Genomic DNA, 19,555 nt, shown 5'->3' with positions numbered 1-19,555 from the left:
TTTTCAAATTTTCAAAATGTGTTTTTCACCTTTAACCTCATTTTATTAATTTCAAAAGAATTTTACGCTCTCAAATAGATAGATGTGCACATTTTTCAACTCCACTTATAGAAACTAGTGAGCACAAAATGATTGTAAACCAATGGTATCCCAATAATTTGTCGCCAGCATTAATTGTAGGGAAGTTTAGGTACTTCCCTGTACACAACGTATTTCGTTATATCTGGACTCATTTAAAAATATAGTGTTTATTGGAGCAGTATTTTTTTTTATTTTTTTTTTGAAGACAGTTATTTGAAGTTCTATAGGATAACTTAATGTAAATATATATATATATATATATATATATATATATATATACATACATACATAAACTTTATTTCTGTAAAGCCTTTCTTTTTACCCTGGGGAAGGAAGATGAACACCCCTGGGTGCATTGATGTATTGGGAAGTTTCCTAATTCGCCACTAATTTTAGTAAATGTGCAGTTTTGCCTGTATGTGGGTTTTGCTGGCTGGCAGGGGGACTCAGTACCGTTAGCTGAACCCCTGACACGGCGGTCTTTTGAATGCCTTAGGTATGATTTCACTTTCGTTCACATCAATGCTGACCTGAATGCCTTTCATATCTGATCCGCTGTGTCTCTCCCAGTAAACATCCCCTGAGGGGAGAACAAAGAAAGAGCTCTTCTTCTCCTTAATCACAATTCAGCCCTTTCACCGCCGGCAGGCTACATTTGCATTCTGCAACAGAAAGCCAAGATGAAAAGGAAAAAAAAGTGAGAAGAGGGGAAAAAAAGCAAAGGGTGGAGGCTGAATAAAATAACTTAGGTGTTTGTGGCTGTTTGCTGGGCTTCCCCTAGTTACAAGCCTTATATAGCTCCTGCTCTAACCAGCCCTGGCTCCCCTGACAGCCAGATAGTGTTACAAGATGGCATGCCTGTGCTATTCATGGCCAGTGCTCTCACACTTGGGCTAAAACGTGTCGTACAGGGATCAGATTCTATGCTGATGGCCAGCCAGGTGTATACACCACTGTCTGCTCATGCTGCCCACTATACTGTTTATATAACTGAGCGTGTGTACCCTAGAGTATTGGAATATAATAAACTATGATACCACTAAAAGAATAAAACATATGCAAGTGTTGAATGAGATTGCTTCTGCCCTCTTAGAGTGCCTAACACTGTACAGTGTCTCAAACAGAAGCTGCTGCTAGGATGTGCTCTTAGGTTTAGTTAGAGCTTTATTTATAAACGGATCCTGCTTACAGAGGAGCATTTAAGCCCTTTCATGCAGACCTGTCACTTTTTTTGTTTGATTATGTATTCCCATTACAACATACAAATGTACAAGTTACCCCTTATGCCCCAATGTTTGGCAGGACAGATATGACAGTGACAAGTTATACAAGTTAGACACATTTTTCCCTTTCTAATTGATGACTTTTCAAAGTATCTCCAACCTTTCAAAAAAAATATCAAATACATAACAATTTTTTGAAAAACAATCACATAAAAATCCGCACCAAAATCAAATATAGTGTGTGTAAAAAAATAATATACTTTACAAATCAGAGGAATAAAAAAGTCCACTCAGTGTAATATATTAATCGTAATTTCTTTCAAGTAAGGTACTCATATTTTATATGTACATCCCAGGGGACATCTTTGCTTCTTCTAATAAAATAAGCTAAGAACCGAGATGTTACAAGTTGAAAAGGAGCATGTGACAGAGATTTCTGATTTTGTTCCCAGAAGATTTAGGAACATTGGTACAAAAAGAGATTATCCTACACCTTCAACCCCCCTTGCTATCCCCATGACCCAAGCAATGGAGGATTTAGGCAGATTTACTTCAGTAAACACCTTTGGACACTCGGGGAGGGGGTGCAGGTTTCTGTTTGCAAAGGCAGCTTTTGTTATGTGAGGTCCTGGGATAATACTTTACCAAGCAGCTGTGATATTAACCTACAGAGCAATGCAAGAAAACTGCTTAACTCTTTGTATCTTAAGGACTTTCACTTATCAGATAAGATCTGTGTTTTATTGAGCTTTCTTTCAAGATTTCTAGACATGATTGTTCCCAGAGAATTTCCATGCAAAAAAAACAAGTCTGATATATTTTTGAAGCCATCACTGTACCCCTTGTTAGAGGGAGCTTATAAAGTATTAAGGAATTGCTGGGTGTAAGTTCTTACCAGGGTGAGGCAAACATAGAACCCATTCTCTTCTAGGTGACAAAACTTGACTCTTCTTTATCTGTCATCAGTAATGTCACAACACCTCATTTATATTTCCTCCTTCAACACGACAATGTTCTAAAAGCAAAATTGAAACCTCCAATTTCTGTACATAGGATCAAATATTGCTGCTTATAATTTTTCTCAATTAAGCTGCAAAATATAAAACACAATATATATGCGTGCCATTCTGCTGATGATAAAAAAAACATTACCCAAAACGATTAAATATATAAATACATTCATTTAATTTGTAGAGCAAACTAGCTTGCTAAAAAAACAACAACTTTAGCATCGTATTATTAAGTTTTAGTGATTAAATATAACCCAGTGTCGTAAAGAAATTCATGAAGCTTTTTTTCTACTTATTTTGGGACAAGAATATATATACAGGTGTTGCTTTTTTACTTAAGACACGATTTCCTTATTTAGTTAAGAAAGTGTAGGTGTCAATATTGGAGCAGCCACCAATGTGTGAAAAGTTAAGGGTATGAGACATGACAGAATTAAAGGTGTTTGCTATGTTGTTACACCGTGTGTCAAGCAGCAAAGCTCCCTTTGTCACAACCTCCTGGTAATTTGACAGTGCAGATCTACTTCCCCTGTAGGTGATACAGCACTATCAGGTTGAGTTATAAATACTGATCTCCCCTCATCTGACATGTACCTAAGCATTGTCATTATTATATGTTCATGGGAATACTCTATTTAATGCTAATTATTAGATGCAGTCATTAGTACTGTGCAAATATACTCATCAGTTTGTGGGGTTTAAGTGGTTAACTAGCAACATGTATATAATATTCACAATGGTACCACAGACAAATTGTAGCAATTTCCCAAATGCGTACTGGGGTCAGATTGCTCAAAAGCTGTTGTGACAGTCAAAGGTTTAATGGGAATCACATTGTTTTTATTTCATTTGCAGGAAAAAGTTGTCCACCAGTGTATATATTACTTTCTGACATTCCAAGCTGTACCAAATTGGTTGTGAGTGGCATTTACCCTGTGCTCTCCTCTCAAGTGGTTTAGGCTCTATTATTAATCATATTAAGTTCCACCCTTTAAAAGAAGCTCATTTGTATCAGCGATTCCTTAGAATAGTCTTATATCCTAAGTCCCAAAATGACAGAAGCACTGCAAGCTGGCATTGGCTGTCTGGTTGGCAGAAATGCCATCTGTCAAATCATGCAATAATTAAGTGTTATGTTATTCCTATGTACAACCAGACCTCAATTATTCCTTAAAAAACACAGATACAACTAAGTTTATTTAATGCAATTACAAATATGTTATGTCTTATGCGGCTAGTATACTGATCTAGCTATGGGCGTTCTTATCAATAACCTTTCAGTAACGAAAACTATTTACTCTTATTATGTATGTACCATTTTTGTACCACAGATCTCTGACATTAAAAAAAAAAAAAAAAAAAAAAAAATTCTATATCCTATTAGAAATCTAAAGATTAGTGTAATGGGCGGGCTACGTAATTGTCGTAGCTTACGCAAAAAGTTAGGATGTCCAACGTAAAATTGTTGAATGATTGCTCCTCCTATAAGTGCCATGAGGTGAGGTGAGGTGGGTGTGGGCCGGTGCTGGGGATATGGGACGGTGCTGGGGATATGGGATGCCAGGCGTTAAAAAATAGGACAGGTGTGAAGGGGACTCATGATAAATAACTTAAAAATATAATTGTAATAGAGACTGTGAATAAATATAGTTTAAAGGAATAAGGCAAAACGAGATTACACTGTAAAATGGTATGAACTGGAGTGACGCACTAGGAAACAAGTGCTATAAAATGTTCAGGACTAAGTAAATGGGTTTAAGGGAGAATGAGGCAAACTGCATATTAGTGAATGTGTGTTGGTCATTTTTATTTACACTGAGTTCCCCAGTAACCTTTTTTATTGTATATTCTACATAATAATCACCTAGCTTATGTAACTATAACTGCCAGAGAGGGATGCAGGATCCTATAGAAAATACAGTATGTGTTGATTGTGGCTATAAAGAGTAAATTACCATACACCATATAGTAACTACTTATTCAAACACATGCTTTGCCTTGTTATATGCTAATATATATGTTTTAGTGTAATTCATTATATTTAAGGGACTGCAAGTATTGCAAGTGAAAGGCAGCTGGCATGTTGCTTTATTAGATCAACAGGCCTTACACATCAACCCTGTAGTGCAGAAGAGTTGTGACAGGCATATTTAGGTATCTTTATTCCTTTCATTTGGAAATGATCTATGGAATCAAATGTTGGGATGTGGTGGATGCATTTTGTTAGACAGACTCGGACAGATAATTCATAGGTATTTTGTTGGAATACATTGCTGTTCTTTATATAGTATATAACATAATTTATCATTACTAATAGATTATATAAAAAAATATATGAATGTGGTCAACTCAACCTTATAAAAAAAATTTTTATCCAGCAATAAAGCATTTTAACCTAATTGCAAACCTTTAGATCTATTATTTTTAATGCAAAACAGCTTCAAATTATCTAGAAATACAGAAGTTTCATCCTAGTGCAACATGGTTGTAAACGTTAGTTGTCGCATACTCAGTTTAACATTGACACTTTTGTTACGTGTTTAGTAAATGATATTAAGCTTTTCTCAGTATAGTGATACCTTGGTAATCATATACTGCATACATTGGGCCATATACAACAAATAATTATATTTTTGAATGATATATTTAAGTAGTGATTGGTTTCCTTGTTGCAATTTTGTAATAAGTTAACCGCTATAAGTTATTTTGGGGTTAAACTAGATATTTCCTAAAAGCAAATAACTTGTGACCTGAAATATGACTATTTTTTTTACAGTTTTTAACATGCATTAAAACGTGTAAAAAATGTCAAGATGTGCTGTTGTGTCTTCTGCAAAGATTTTCGCATAGTCCATTGAATGTTATTATTTCATATAAAAAAAAGAGGAAACTGGGCTTTAAATGTATGACAAACACTAAATGTGTGGAGTTTAACACTTGAAAAGTGCATAAGTGTTAGTTAGCCATGGCTTGTGAAAGAAACCCAGACCACAAATGATACGTGTCAGTGAATTCTTTGATAGGACATCTAGCCACAGTGTTTTTGTGCTGTCAAACTGCAATGTCGAACAAACACCTCCTCTGAGATAACAGTGATAAACGCAGAGACAGGCTGACTTTACTCAGTTACAGAATAATTTATAATACCACCCAAATTCTCCAACGTATATATATCCCACATGTCCTTCAATTAATTTATTTCATTATAATCATCAATAAACGTTGCATCTTTAAAAACATGATTACAAAGATGTGTTTATTTGAGTGTATTAATTCTCAAGAACTTTGGCAGGTCTAAGTTTTTTTTCTCTAGTTACTAATCAGCTAAAAGCCAAAACACATATCTATTTTTCTAAGTACATGTAGTTGCTAATCTATCTATCTATCTATCTATCTATCTATCATCTATCTAATCTATCATCTATCTATTTGTCTGTCTGTCTATATATAATCTATGTCTGTCCATCTGCCTGTCTTTGCCTCTTTCCATCTTTCTGTTTGTCTCACAAATTAGTTTTGTAGCTGCATAGATTGTTTAATTTTATTTCTTGTCATTTGTTTTACCTATGCAAAAACACAGATATGCAATTATTCACCATCCATTAATGTTACTACTGCAATATTGACAGCAGTGTTATGATCACATGTTTTATGTTATTGTGTATTTCATGTTGATAGTCACTACAACACTCTTCTTAAGATTGCATAAAAGAATAGTTCTTGGTAATTAAAGTAATGAAATATTCATTTGCACTACCTTTTCAGTAGTCTCACAAATTAGGTTGCTACTTTTAATGCCTGCACTGCCTCTGTTTTTATTATAATGGCAGCTTCACATATGCAATTAGGTATAATTTTGACAGTTACAATTTCTGAGGGATGGTAAACAGTGAACGAGATGTGTAACAGTGGTATTACACATGAAAAGCCCTTGTATCTTTAACCTTGTTGGGGTTTTTTTCTCAGAGGTTACCTTTTCCCGATGGTGCAAAATCGACTTGACATAACTGTTCATCAGTTTCAGGGTTTTCCCTCGAGGTATTTGCATCAGATCAGCCCAGTCAAGCTTCAAGTTGAAATTGGCAGACCAGGAACTGACAGGGTAGGGAGTTGGAAAGAGACAGCTAAAGTGCAGGCAGTTAACTGACAGCAGGAGCATGAAAAACAATAGACACTCTAACTTAAAACTACAGGGAAAGTAGATGCTCAGTTTCAGGATATAGTAACTGCCATATAAAATGTGATATCTGAGTCATTAGGTGGAGAAAGTTTAGTAGTTTATCAAATCAGATAGAAGCCCTATGCCTTTTTGCCTCTAACAGATTTATCTTCCTCAGTGGGTACCAAAGTAGGAGGGGTCTAAAACATTACAAAAGTAGTTCATGGTATCTGCCATGTGCCACAAAGCATATGATAAAAACAAAAAAGCTTTATTTGTACAAAAACAGCACAATTAAAAAGACCTAGTGTATCAGTTCTATCAGAGTGCTTGTTTTCTTATGATTCTTGTTTGAGGTGGTATAACATTTAGCAGATCTTTCAAGAGAGTTGTTAATCTTGCTGAAAAAAAAATGGCCTTGCTCCATCAGAAAAGAAAACAAAACTGCTGTAAAGTTAATTAAACCGTAATAAAATAAACATTTCCTTGAATAGTTGCACCGCTTAGTATATTGTTTGTTTTATGATATCCTGAACCCCACTGCCTAAAAAAATGACCTTTACAAAAAAAAATATTAATGTTTGCAAATACACATACCAGTTCCTACAAAAATATAAGGACAAATAAGGTATAATTTAGATTTGGATTTTATTTTTAGCTAGAGTTTAAACATTCTCAAAGGATACCTTATTGTCTCCTTAAAGTCCACAATTTTTGGTGTTTCTGTGATTAATAAATTGTGTTTACTTTACTACCACATATAGGCTAAAGTAAGCCTTGCATTCTAACAATTTTTAGCACTGTGTGTGACAGGCATCGGTTGATCTGTTGATACCCATTGGACAGGCACTGTTGAGTTAAAGTGGTGTGACGGCGCAGTTTTGTTAAGCTGTGAACAAAAGACTCAAGATGCCTTGCTGGCATCATCCGTGTGCATATTGGCCTTGTCAGAGTTTGCTCGATTTAATGCTCTGTTTATTCTTCAATATTAAAATCTCAAAGTTCCGAACAATATGATTCTATATTCTATGTAGAGTACAAACTTTATTTCAAAGACTTTTGGGTATAAAAATAGACATCTTAATGTCTCTGATTTCCATAAAACAAACAGTAAGACAATGAGTTTAGATAAAAAAAATGATTGTCACTGGCTTCTTAGCTGTTATCCATTTTAAAATAGGGATTGCATTTTTTTCTTTTTTAGAAAAAGTCTTATTAGGGTGAAAGATTTATTTTTCTTTGATCATTTGTTAGAAGTGATTATTTCAACAGTGGATTTACTTATACACTCTTACAAAAAAAAGGTTACCGTTATAAGCAGGCATTGAAAATAGGCTAGACTTTAAAAACTTTAAGTATAATTCAAATAGCATTTATTATAAAGAAACAATTTACAAATAAATACAGCCACATGGATAAATCTATGAATAGAGATCACTGCACAACTTTAAATAATTAAAAAATATTCTAACTTTGTACTGTGTCACACTGCATCTCTATAGTAAAGCAATTTTGTTTTTTTCCCTTATGCACAATATAAAAGCTTTATGATTTCACTTGTGAGTTTGCTTTTCATGTTTATTTAGTGATTAGTTTGGTACATCTCATTGATGTAGTCGCCAAGGGATGCACCTCAGTTATAACGAAGGGTCAGTAGATCAGGACATTAAAATCTTGGCACACTATGATTTAAAGAAAGGGATATCCTTCTATAAACATCTTGTATATTCTGTAGTAATTACTCTTTTTAGTTTGTAACTAATATGTTTTTGCCTAGTCAGTAAAATCAATATCTATCTATCTATCTATCTATCTATAAATCCATCTATCTATATATTTTTATCTTATTAGCTGTTTTCATATCAGATTACTACTGAACCCCGTTGCACAGAAACTTGGATGATGAGTACTATTACATATTAGTTAAAAAATAAACTGCTGCTACTTGACAAAAAATGTTCTGTAAATCGCTTTTCAATTTCTTTAGACAAGGACATGGTAACTGTATGTATGTTTGTTTTAAGATGCAGGCTTTGCATTGTATGATAAAACAGCAGTTGTTTCTTTAATGGCATCAATTTGGATGTGATCGTACAAAATGTTTATCGGTTTCATATCATATGATCTGTGCAACAATAGAATAGAAAAACTCTGAAGAGGCACCGATATGTATGACAGAATGTATTATCAATTTAGGAATATTAGATAAAGGGATTTGTATTACTAAATAAATTTTTTTTAAATATAATTTATATTTTGAGCAAAAATGATGTAAACTAGGTAATGAGATTACAAACAATTGAATGTTGTGTTTTTCTAATTATTGATTTGTAAATGTTTTTTTTTTCTTTAACAAAACTAAAAAAATAAGCAGTTATTAACCTCATACGACCTTTAGGGTACAATAACAGCAAAGCGATAATTTTATGCATACATGTTTGTTTTCCAGTTAATATATCATTTATTGTCCTGTCATACAAATTAATTATTGTAGTATTATTTCAGCTTTTTGAATTATTCCTTGTTTTTTTCCTTGCTTGAAAAAGGAGGACTTATATTGCACATTGACAGAGATGAGCAGGACCTCTCTCCTCTTCCAGAACGAGACCAATATATATGTAGAAGAGAAGCAAGCCACAGTAGGTGCAGATGACCCTTTACAAGATATCTGTCTTCTCATTTCTTATGCAAAATCACTTTTAAATGTTTGCAATGGATACATAAATGTTATTAGAACTATATGACTGGCATCACTAAGGAAGCATTTGTTGTTGGAAATTGTCACTATCTGTCCTCAGATCTATAGATCTGTGCATATACTGTGTTGATACTCTTGCAAATCCAGTTTGGGAAATTTTCATTTAAAGACAAACTTCTTGAATCTGTTTGTATTGATGAACTACCGCTATATACCAGGCAAGCAAGCTATGAGGCAAAGTGAGCTCATAACATACCTTAAGTCATAGAAGGGCCCGCAGAACCACATGCAAGTGTACTATTCCCATATGTTGGCAATATTTGCTACCGTTTATAAGCTGCAACAGCGGTATTTTTGTGTTATAGGTTTAAATGCTCTTTTGTCACTAATGTAATTGCAGCTGAATACAATTCACAACTTGTATTTCTTAATAGTTTACATTTTGAGCTATAACAATCATTCCAAATGCCGTTATTTTGATCCCTGCTACTTTTCAGACAGCATAATCAGAAAATGTGTGATTTTAATGCCTCAAAAGCACCCCTTACTTTCTCTTGTATTTTATGCAAAGCAATTCACTGCAAAATACATAGGCAACAGCAATCTATGAGTTAATGGTATCAATCAATTTGCAAACAGATGAAGTCACTTATTCCCAAACTGGTTTTCCAGAAACAATTACTAAATTACAATGGGGAAAAAAATGTACAGTTACTGTATTTGTGTGCTGTGTTACAATCAACATGCCAATGAAACAAAACAATTTAATGCAGAAAAATCATCATTCATCTACATTATAATTGCTTCTTTTTCACATCTACAGGGCGGTTAATTAAAATTGTGATTAAATGCGGTCGCGCTGCCTAAGATGTCTTGCCCAAAACAGGTGGTACAGAATTTAAAAGTAAAAAAAATGTAATTAGCATTGGAAATTGAGAAATTGCCTGTAAGAATTAGTGTTAATTTCAGTCAGTGATGAGGTAATTTATAAATGAATGCAGTAGATGCTATAGAAATACACAATTGCCATCCTTCTCTTCCTTAACATTCGCAGCATGCAGGTGAAACTGTTTGCAAAATATTGAGGTAATTTGAAAATATTTCCCTGTCTTCAGTATTTTACTGTGGCCTGAGTCAAAGACTCTAAGAACAAACTCTGCCATATATATGAGATAACATACTGGAGTTTGTTACTTGTATCTGCATTACACACAGAGTGCTCAGGTAGCATTTTCATCTAAAAAGTATGAGAACAAAGTCTTAGTAATCTGTTTTGTAATATGATTAAGCAAAACTTTAATTCAAAAGCTAACTATATGTCTTTAGGAAGCAGGGGAAATATTTAAAAGCCAAATAGAAGAAGACTACTTAAAGAAATATATAATTTATATTAACGTTTTTGGAGTAGAAATCACTTTTTTAGGAGCCCTGATCTAATCATTTTTATCTCACCGTTAATCAGAGTTATTGCAAGATAAATGCCTTAACATCTAATGCATACTGTTTGACTGTTAATCACTGAAAGGCTACGTTTAATGCATTTGAAATTGGGGTAATATAATTATAGAAAAAGACAGATATATTTGTTCTTCAAATATGTTCATATGTTGTCTTATTATGTTTCCTCAGATCTGTAATATTTTGTCTATATTATATTTATATATTATATAGAGGCAGCCATTGATGACCCACTGGCACACAGACATTACATTGTTAAAAATTAAATGAGTATATTACCTTCTTCATTAAGGAGGAAGCTTAGATTGACAATACCGATTTCACAACTTTTTTTTTCTTATACAATGATACAATAATTATTTGCCTTATTGTTGCTGAAATAAATCCTTTAAAGTGGATAACATATTAGATAACTGATAAAAAATTCTAACTAAAAATCTTTCTGTCCTCAAAAAGTTTCCTTTTAGCCTTTGTGGGTTTTAGAAATCATTGTGCCTTTCCTTTAAATAATTACTTATGTGTCTGTTGTAAACAATATCCTTCTGCCTCCTGTAATATATGTACTTACCCAATTCACATTTTCATCTTCAACACATTTTAAAGTAAATGTCATCTATATATTGATTCATAGAATGTATATTATGCATCGATTTACATACTGAATTATATGAATCTGTCCTTTTCCTTCTAGCTAAAGCATTCACATGTTTTATTATTTCACATGATTTCAGATAGGTAAAATAGTAGTTTAAATGTTTTCTTTAACCATTTCTTAAAATAAAAGTTTGTAACATAAGACTCATTGCAAACAAACAACAGTAAATAAGATCAACATAGTGAAAAACATTACTTGTAACATTTAGCAATTTGTTTTATCCTTTTCATATGAGAAATGAGAACATACAATTTTTGTTATATATGTTTTATAGTGTTTTTTTTTTACTACTTTAGTTTAACTGACACACGTCTACTTGAAAGGTAACATGTAGAATGTAGTATAGTTAATATCTATGTAATCCACAGTATAAAGAAAAGGACCTTTTCAATGCTTGAGTGTATTGGTTATTGTTGCCTCAGATTTATGATGCAATTCTTAATGATATTGCTCATATTCTTTACTTGGTAATATTCTCCATTACAGCCATTGTCAACAAAACACGGGTTGTCATTGGATCATCATTAACATTGTTCATATCATTATTTTCTTTGTGTATAGTTTATTTTTTTCAGTGCTTTATGGTACTTTAATAATTAAAATCCCTAAGATATTATTATGTTGAAAATGTTTAACAATTAAAACAGCAGTCATTATTCTATATCATATTTACTGTTAAAACAGCTACTTGAAATGTTTAGTTGAGACATTTTTTTTTTCATTTTCATACAGGATCCTATAGATTTAAAAGGGACACTGAACCCAAATATTTTCTTTTGTGATTCAGATAGAGCATGACATTTTAAGCAACTTTCTAATTTACTCCTATTATCAAATTTTCTTTATTCTCTTGGTATCTTTATTTGAAATGCAAGAATGTAAGTTTAGATGCTGGCCCATTTTTGGCAAACAACCTGGGTTGTCCTTGCTGATTGGTGGATAAATTCATCCACCAATAAAAAAGTGCTGTCCAGAGTTCTGAACCAAGAAGCTTAAATGCCTTCTTTTTCAAATAAAGATAGCAAGAGAACAAAGAAAAAATTATAATTGGAGTAAATTAGAAAGTTGCTTAAAATTGCATGCTCTATCTGAATTACGAAAGAAAAATTTTGGGTTCAGTGTCCTTTTAAGTATAATATAATAACTTTATCAATTAATATTATGTCATATTAAACTAATGAGCCAGGCAGAATGTTGAAGAGCCATCCAGAGCCATCATAATATTTTAGAAAACAGAAGGATTTTTGTGTTCTGCAATATGTAGAGTAATCCACAAAATTTTGATACCAGAAGTTACATTTGAATAGCTGTCTGATTTGGATTTGGATTTGTCCTGAAATAGGATATAAGCATTTTGAATTGGAGGGGGTTGTGATATAGAAATCTGAACATAGGCCTGTTAGTATTTATTCATATATTTTTTATTTTAGATATAAAGTTTATTTGAAAGAAGAACAGTATTATCTGTGTTTTAGTTTATTAATCATTATATTGCTTTTCACTGGGGCAACAGTGTATAATATCTGGGAAATGCTCTAATTGTTTATGTGTACATAATGCTAGTTTGTCTGCCTGGGAACTGCAGCAAATGGGAAAAGTATGCATGGATTACACAGGTAACAGGATTACGTGGGCACATAATTGATCCATTTGGAGAGAAAAAAATGACACTGCTCTGAAGATGTCTAGGCTTTGGAGATAGAGTTTATAAAACAGGCATCTGTAAATTCAAAAGAATCAATATGTCAATTTTATTAAAGCACAAGACCAGCTGGACATTAAAAGAACATTTTAAAAAAATTGCAGCTGCAGTTACAGCTGTATTGCATAGCTCATTACAAAGACTTAGTTTTGTTTTAAAACGTGTTTCTTTGTTCTTGTTTTATGCGGCTTGTACATCTGTGAAACCAAATGCAAAGGGTGCAATTTATAGACAGAAAAGAGAATCCAACCAAATCAGAAATGTTAATGTATAATGTGAATTGTGAAGAATTTATACATTCGTGTTTCACTATAATGTAACCAAATAAAGGGTCTCTGTTTCTCCAAAACTGTGTTTTAGGTCAGTTATTATAGTCATCTCTTTTATATGCCTTTGATTTAGTACTTAGGGCTCTTTATATTAATCACATTTTATTGACGTGCAAAACTGAAACAAATCTAGTGTCTTTTGTTCAAAACCTCCCATTTGTGTTTTAAAGTGACATATATAATTAGGGTATCACCTTTATCGCAAAAAGAAAATTATATTTTAGCTAAATTAAAATATATTGCAAGTTTTATTTGTTATCAATAAAATAATAACTTACTTAAAGAGACATGAAACCCAAAATTTTACTTTTATGATTTAGGTAGAACATACAATTTTAAACAACTTCCCAGTTTACTTATATTATCAAATTTACTTCATTCTCTTGGTATCATTTGTTGAAGGAACAACATTGCATCACTGGTTTCTATCTCAATACATGGGTGAGCCAATGACAATCGGTATATATATGCAACCACCAATCAGCAGCTATTACCTAGGTTCTTTGCTGCTCCTGAGCTTACCTAGATAAACCTTTAAGCAAAGGATAACAAGAGAAGGAAGCAAATTAAATAATATAAGTAAATTGGAAATTTGCTTAAAATTGTATGTTCTGTCTATATCATGAATGTCTAATTATGACTTTAATGTCCCTTTAAGCTAAGACTGATCCCTCTGTGACTGCATTTTTTGCAGCCAATCAGAGACTGAATCTAATCAGCTGAACTATTACATTAGAAAAGTATGCAAAGTGCTGTTGCATCACTTACATGACTCTTTCATTCTGCTCCAAAAAGTTGATTTAATTACTGAACACATTCATTAAATGATCATATTTATATGATAAACATTGGGAAACTTAATTTTGTACGATACTGACAAAATCAGATTTGATTTATATGTTCTTTTCACAGAATGACCACCTACTTGTGTCTTTCATTTGTAATATTATGGTGTTTTGTGTTTTGCAGCTCTTGTTTGCAAAGCTGGGAAATATGTCATAATAAAAAAGCATATGATAAAAATGCCCCATTATAAATAATATATAATAATCAATATGCACCAGGATTCAGGATTCTAATTCATGAGATGTTAAAAGGGAGATTAATTTGGTAATAGATAGATATGGAAACATTTCTCCTATATTTAAATTCAGTTTTTTATAGTCATAAAGTTTGGGTTGATAATAACCATTACTCCCTTTAAAGCAAAAATGTGAATACTGACATTAACGTTTTCAAACACCTTAATTTTATTAGTAGTGGTCACAATGATTTATTTTACCTTTAGGATTGTTTTAAATTGTTTACATACAGCTCCTTTTCTTTTCTTTTGAAATGTTAAATAGCTGCTTTTGCCTATTGAAACTACATTTACTATATAAAAGCTATATAAACAAGAGGAAGCAAGAGGAATCATCCTCTTAGTGGGGCTGTTTGAGAGAGAGTTCAGCCCATTTGCAAGGGTGTTCCTGAAAGATCATTGGATACAATGAATTCTTATCAGTTGCTTACTTGACTATATTATAAAAGAAATTGCCAATTGGTTTTCATTAAAAAAGCAATAAAATAATACAATGAGCAACATAACTACTACTTGTGCTAAGGTTACTAATCACAAACTGTATATGCTTAAAACTACAACATTTTAAAAAATATGTAGCAATTTACGTATATAAACTACTTTTTTGCATGTACATCCGGTAGGGTACTGGAAATTCATCAGTCAATCAGCCAATCAGTGCAGTGCAAGGTCCAAGTGTGTTCTTAATCTGTATATACTGAAATATGCAGTCAAGGAGCTAAAGCGTGGTCTGTTCTGTTTTAAAATATAGTCATAAATTAAAATTTAGACTTGACCATAACTGCTCTAGAGCCCATACTGTACTTTCAGTTTATTTTCAGAAACCCACTTAGATCTACCAGTGGCAAACAGAGACATTCAGAGGTCCTTGTGAAAGTTATCCACAGACTGGAAGTGAAATATTTAGATTTTTCACTCTAAGCACATATATTTCTTTATTTATTATTATTATTTAGAAACACACTTTGCTATTATTATTATTTGAAGGTAGTTTTTATTTTTTATAAACATGGTTTAAACACAAATTTCAGCTAAAGATAATCTGCATATGCATCTAGTTTTTAAATGCATTTTGCCAATGTCTATGAACAGCTAAGTCTAGACTTCGCTATGTTTTGCCATTTTAAAATGAAAAATTGAAAGCAGTTTGTCCAATGTTCAAAGAAATAGCCCTAAGATTGACCACCTGTTTGAAATTCACATATTCGTGTCTAAAGTTTAATTATATGTAATGCACTAGAGTTTAAACTTAAATCTGTTACAGTTTATGAAGACATTCCCAGCTCATTATTGTGCATGTTTTGAGGACAAAACAATGTGCAGTAAAGATCATTTGCACAGACATTTTTATTGTAAACACTATTAACAGATGTGTTTGATGGCCCTACAATTAAATCTATTAAATTTAAAAAATTGTCAAAGTACTAAAAGACTTATTCATAGCCTAGATAGCTCATAAGTTAAGAGTATTCCACTGCTATATTAACTTGTTTAAATCACATTCTATATAGTTAATAGTTTTCTTTTTTTAAACTGTCATGCATTAGAACTTATACAGAAATGACTAAAATGTACAATCATACTTAGTGTAGTTATTTGTGTGTGTGTCTTTTATACGGAAAGTTTTGAGCTCAGGTAATCTAAATCTCTTGGGTCACGTGCATTGTGATCAAGTGGTTAAGGGCATTTTTATGGCACATATCTTTTTTAACAAGCTAGGGAAATTAAAGGAACAGTCTACAATATAATGTTTATTGTTTTAAAAGATCGATAATCTCTTTATTACCCATTTCCCAGTTTTGCATAACCAACACGGTTATATTAAAGGGACAGTCAAGTCCAAAAAAACTTTCATTTTTCAAATAGGGCATGTCATTTTAAACAACTTTCCAATTTACTTTTATCAACAATTTTGCTTTGTTCTCTTGGTATTCTAGTTGAAAGCAAGCCTAGGAAAGCACATATAATAATTTCTAAGCCCTTGAAGGCCGCCTCTATTTTATTTACTTTTCACAGCAGGGGAGAGCAAGCTCATGTAGGCCATATAGATAGCATTGTGATCACGCTCGTGGCTAGTGGCAGACACTGCACTAATTGGCTAAAATGCAAGTCAATAGATAATAACTAAAAGTCATGTGATTAGGGGCGGTCAGAAGATGCTTAGATACAAGTTAGTCACAGAATTAAAAAGTGTATTAATATAACAGTGTTGGTTTTGCAAAACTGGGGAATGGGTAATAAAGGGATTATCTATCTTTTTAAACAACAAAAATCCTGGTGTTGACTGTCCCTTTAATATACTTTTTACCTCTGTGATTACCTTGTATATCTTCTGACAGCCCCCTGATCGCATGACTTTTTATTTATTATCTATTGACTTGCATTTAATACTGTGTTGTGCTAAATCTTAAATAACTTTCGGGCGTGAACACATTGTTATCTATATGGCCCACGTGAACTAGCAGTCTCTTGTTGTGAAATGCAAATATAAAAAACATGTAATTAAGAGGATGTCAAGAAAGCCTTTAAAACAGGCAGACATTTAGAGGTTTAAATGTTATAAAGTATATTAATCTAACAATGTTGGTTGTGCAAAGCTGGGGAATGGGTAGAAAAAGCATTATCTATCTTTTTAAACAATAACAATTTTAGTGTAGACTGTCCCTTTAAATCATAACAACTTACACTCATGCCATTGTTTATATTTTCTCTCAAAAGCAAAAAAAACAAAAACATGAAAATTACTGGCTTTGGCTTTCTCTTAAAGGGACAGGAAACCCCAAAATTTTCTTTCATGATTTGGATGGAACATACAATTTTAAACTACTTTCCAATTTACTTATATTATCAAGTTTGCTTCATTATCTTGTTATCCTTTGATGAAGTAACAGAATTGCACTACTGGCATCTAGATGAGCACATCTAGTTAGCCAATCACAAGAGACAAATGTGTGCAGGCACCAATCAGCAGCTGGCTCTCACTAGTGTAGGATATGTGCACATTCTTTTTCAACAAGGGATACCAAAAGAACAAAGCACATTTGAAAATAGAAGGGAATTTAAAAGTGTATTAAAATGACATGCTCTATCTGAATCATGCAAGTTTAACCCCTTGAGTGCTAACGACGGCTCTGAGCTGTCGCTAGCACTTTCCCACCTTGAGGGAGATCTGGGGGCTCCCACCCGCTCCTACCCCGGCGATCGGGCCTGTATAATGACAGGCATCGCCGGGGCTTCACGTTTTCCGTGGCGACGTCACGCGCAATGATGTGATGACGTCACCGCGCAACTTTATTAAAAAACGACAATGGACAATATAGGGAAAGGGGGCATGCTGCTTAGAAGCCTGTATCTCAGGCATCTAAGCAGCTACAGACCACCAAGACCCACCGTTGGAAAGGTAATCACCTAACCTTTCTAACTGTATAACTCTTGGGGATCTGAAAAGAAAAGAAAAAAGTTGGAAAAAATATATTTTAAAAAAATTTAAATTAAAAAACCCTCAAATGTGCTTAGCACCCAGGTGGGAAAGTGATTAGCACTCAAAGGGTTAATTTTGACTTTCCTATCCCTTTAATGTAAATTAAAATATTAAAGGGACAGTCTAGTATAAATTAAACTTTCATTATTCAGATAGGACTTTTAATTTTAATCAACTTTCCATTTTACTTTTATCATCAAATTTCCTATTTTCTCTTGGTATTCTTAGTTTAAACTAAACATAGGTAGGCTCATATGCTAATTTCTAAGCCTTTGAGGGCTGCCTCTTATCACATGCTTTTTAAATCTCTTTTCAACACAAAGAGACAGAAAGTACACGTGGGCCATATAGATAACACTGTGTTCAGGCACAGGGGGTTATTTAAGATCTATCACAATACAATGCTAAATTTAAGACAATAGATAATAAACAGTCACAGTCATGTGATCAGGGGGCTGGAAGAAGGTTCCTAGATACAAGGTAATCACAGAGGTAAAAAGTATATTAATATAACGGTGTTGGTTATGCAAAACTGGGGAATGGGTAATAAATGGATTATCTATCTTTTAAAACAATAACAATTCTATGGTAGACTGTCCCTTTAAACTCTGCACTGCCCCCCTAAAACAAAAAGTTTACAAATGAATAGCATCCTTGAATAAGTTGGATCTAAAACCAGGATTTCCTTTTTTGTGCATTTGAGGTGTTGAAGTGTTTTGCTATTTTACATGCATGTGTGTGTGCATGTGTGTATTGAGAATCCAGATTCTTTGAAAAGTTCGATTCCTATATTTTAATATTGTTATTTACCCATCTATATGTGTTTATAATGTCTTCATAGATCATTATTTGTGGAGAAGATGATGTGGTTTACTGCTGCTGTGAGCAATCTTGATCTCTCTTTGTAGGAAAGAACACCCTGTCTTAGATGAATATAGACAGTCTCCAGTGGTTAATTGAAGTGGGTCGGGCTGGCAGATTGTGAATACCACAGGAATGATAAATCCCATTTTGGGCACATCAGCCAGGGGTGCTGAATTTCCCAACACAATCATGGTTGAGCATAAAAATGTAAGTTCCTCTCAGGACAGGCATAAAAGACAATGTAAGGCCTTTTGAGAGAGCATACATCAAAACTATCAAACTGCTAGAAAAATATAACTAAATCCTAAGTAAACGTGCAAATTCTAGTGCCACTCACCAAATAACTTATTGCAAGTGAGAACTTTAAAAGTATGGCTGTAGTTGCTTTAATAGGATGCAATAAATGTCCCATCGGTGCTACTCCAATACAAGAGGTTTCGCTGCTTTGAATAAACTGAATCTATATTACTGTTGATGCTATTTTTCTTTTGTATTCAGCTTGCTGACTGACATCTGCTGTCATGCTAAGCAGGTGTTCCTATGTAAACGAATGTGCCCTGTTTGTGTTTCGCCATCCTCAGTACTGCACACCCAAAAGAGCAGTGTGATTGAGAATCCTGTAAATTTTTGAAAGGAAACGGATGGCTGCCCTACTAGAACATAATTACGCTGTTCCAACATCCGCAGTTCACTGCTGCAGCTCGAAGTTGAAGAACAGCAGAAATTAATAATATATAATAGTATCATTCTCGTAATTTATAAATGAAATAAGCAGTGAGCTGATTCTGCTGATATGCATTTTCTTTTTAATACT

General features: G+C 33.1%; 1 protein-coding gene across 4 annotated transcripts in view; it reads left to right on the top strand.

Annotated features, from left to right (window-relative positions):
• The window catches only part of ZEB2 (zinc finger E-box binding homeobox 2), a 135,993-nt gene that overhangs the window by 4,317 nt on the left and 112,121 nt on the right, over positions 1-19,555 (top strand). For 2 of the 4 annotated variants that reach the window (XM_053698272.1, XM_053698270.1), the window contains exon 2: positions 9,020-9,112. The exons of 1 other annotated variant lie outside the window; for it this stretch is intronic. In XM_053698272.1, coding sequence (XP_053554247.1) covers positions 9,020-9,112 — 93 coding nt within the window. Of the gene's footprint in view, positions 1-9,019; positions 9,117-19,555 lie in introns of all 4 variants that reach the window. One more of the 4 variants, XM_053698273.1, reaches the window with a different exon arrangement.

Source organism: Bombina bombina, chromosome 1, assembly GCF_027579735.1.
Source record: "Bombina bombina isolate aBomBom1 chromosome 1, aBomBom1.pri, whole genome shotgun sequence".
Lineage (NCBI taxonomy): Eukaryota > Metazoa > Chordata > Amphibia > Anura > Bombinatoridae > Bombina > Bombina bombina.
This window is presented reverse-complemented; position numbering and strand designations above follow the sequence as displayed.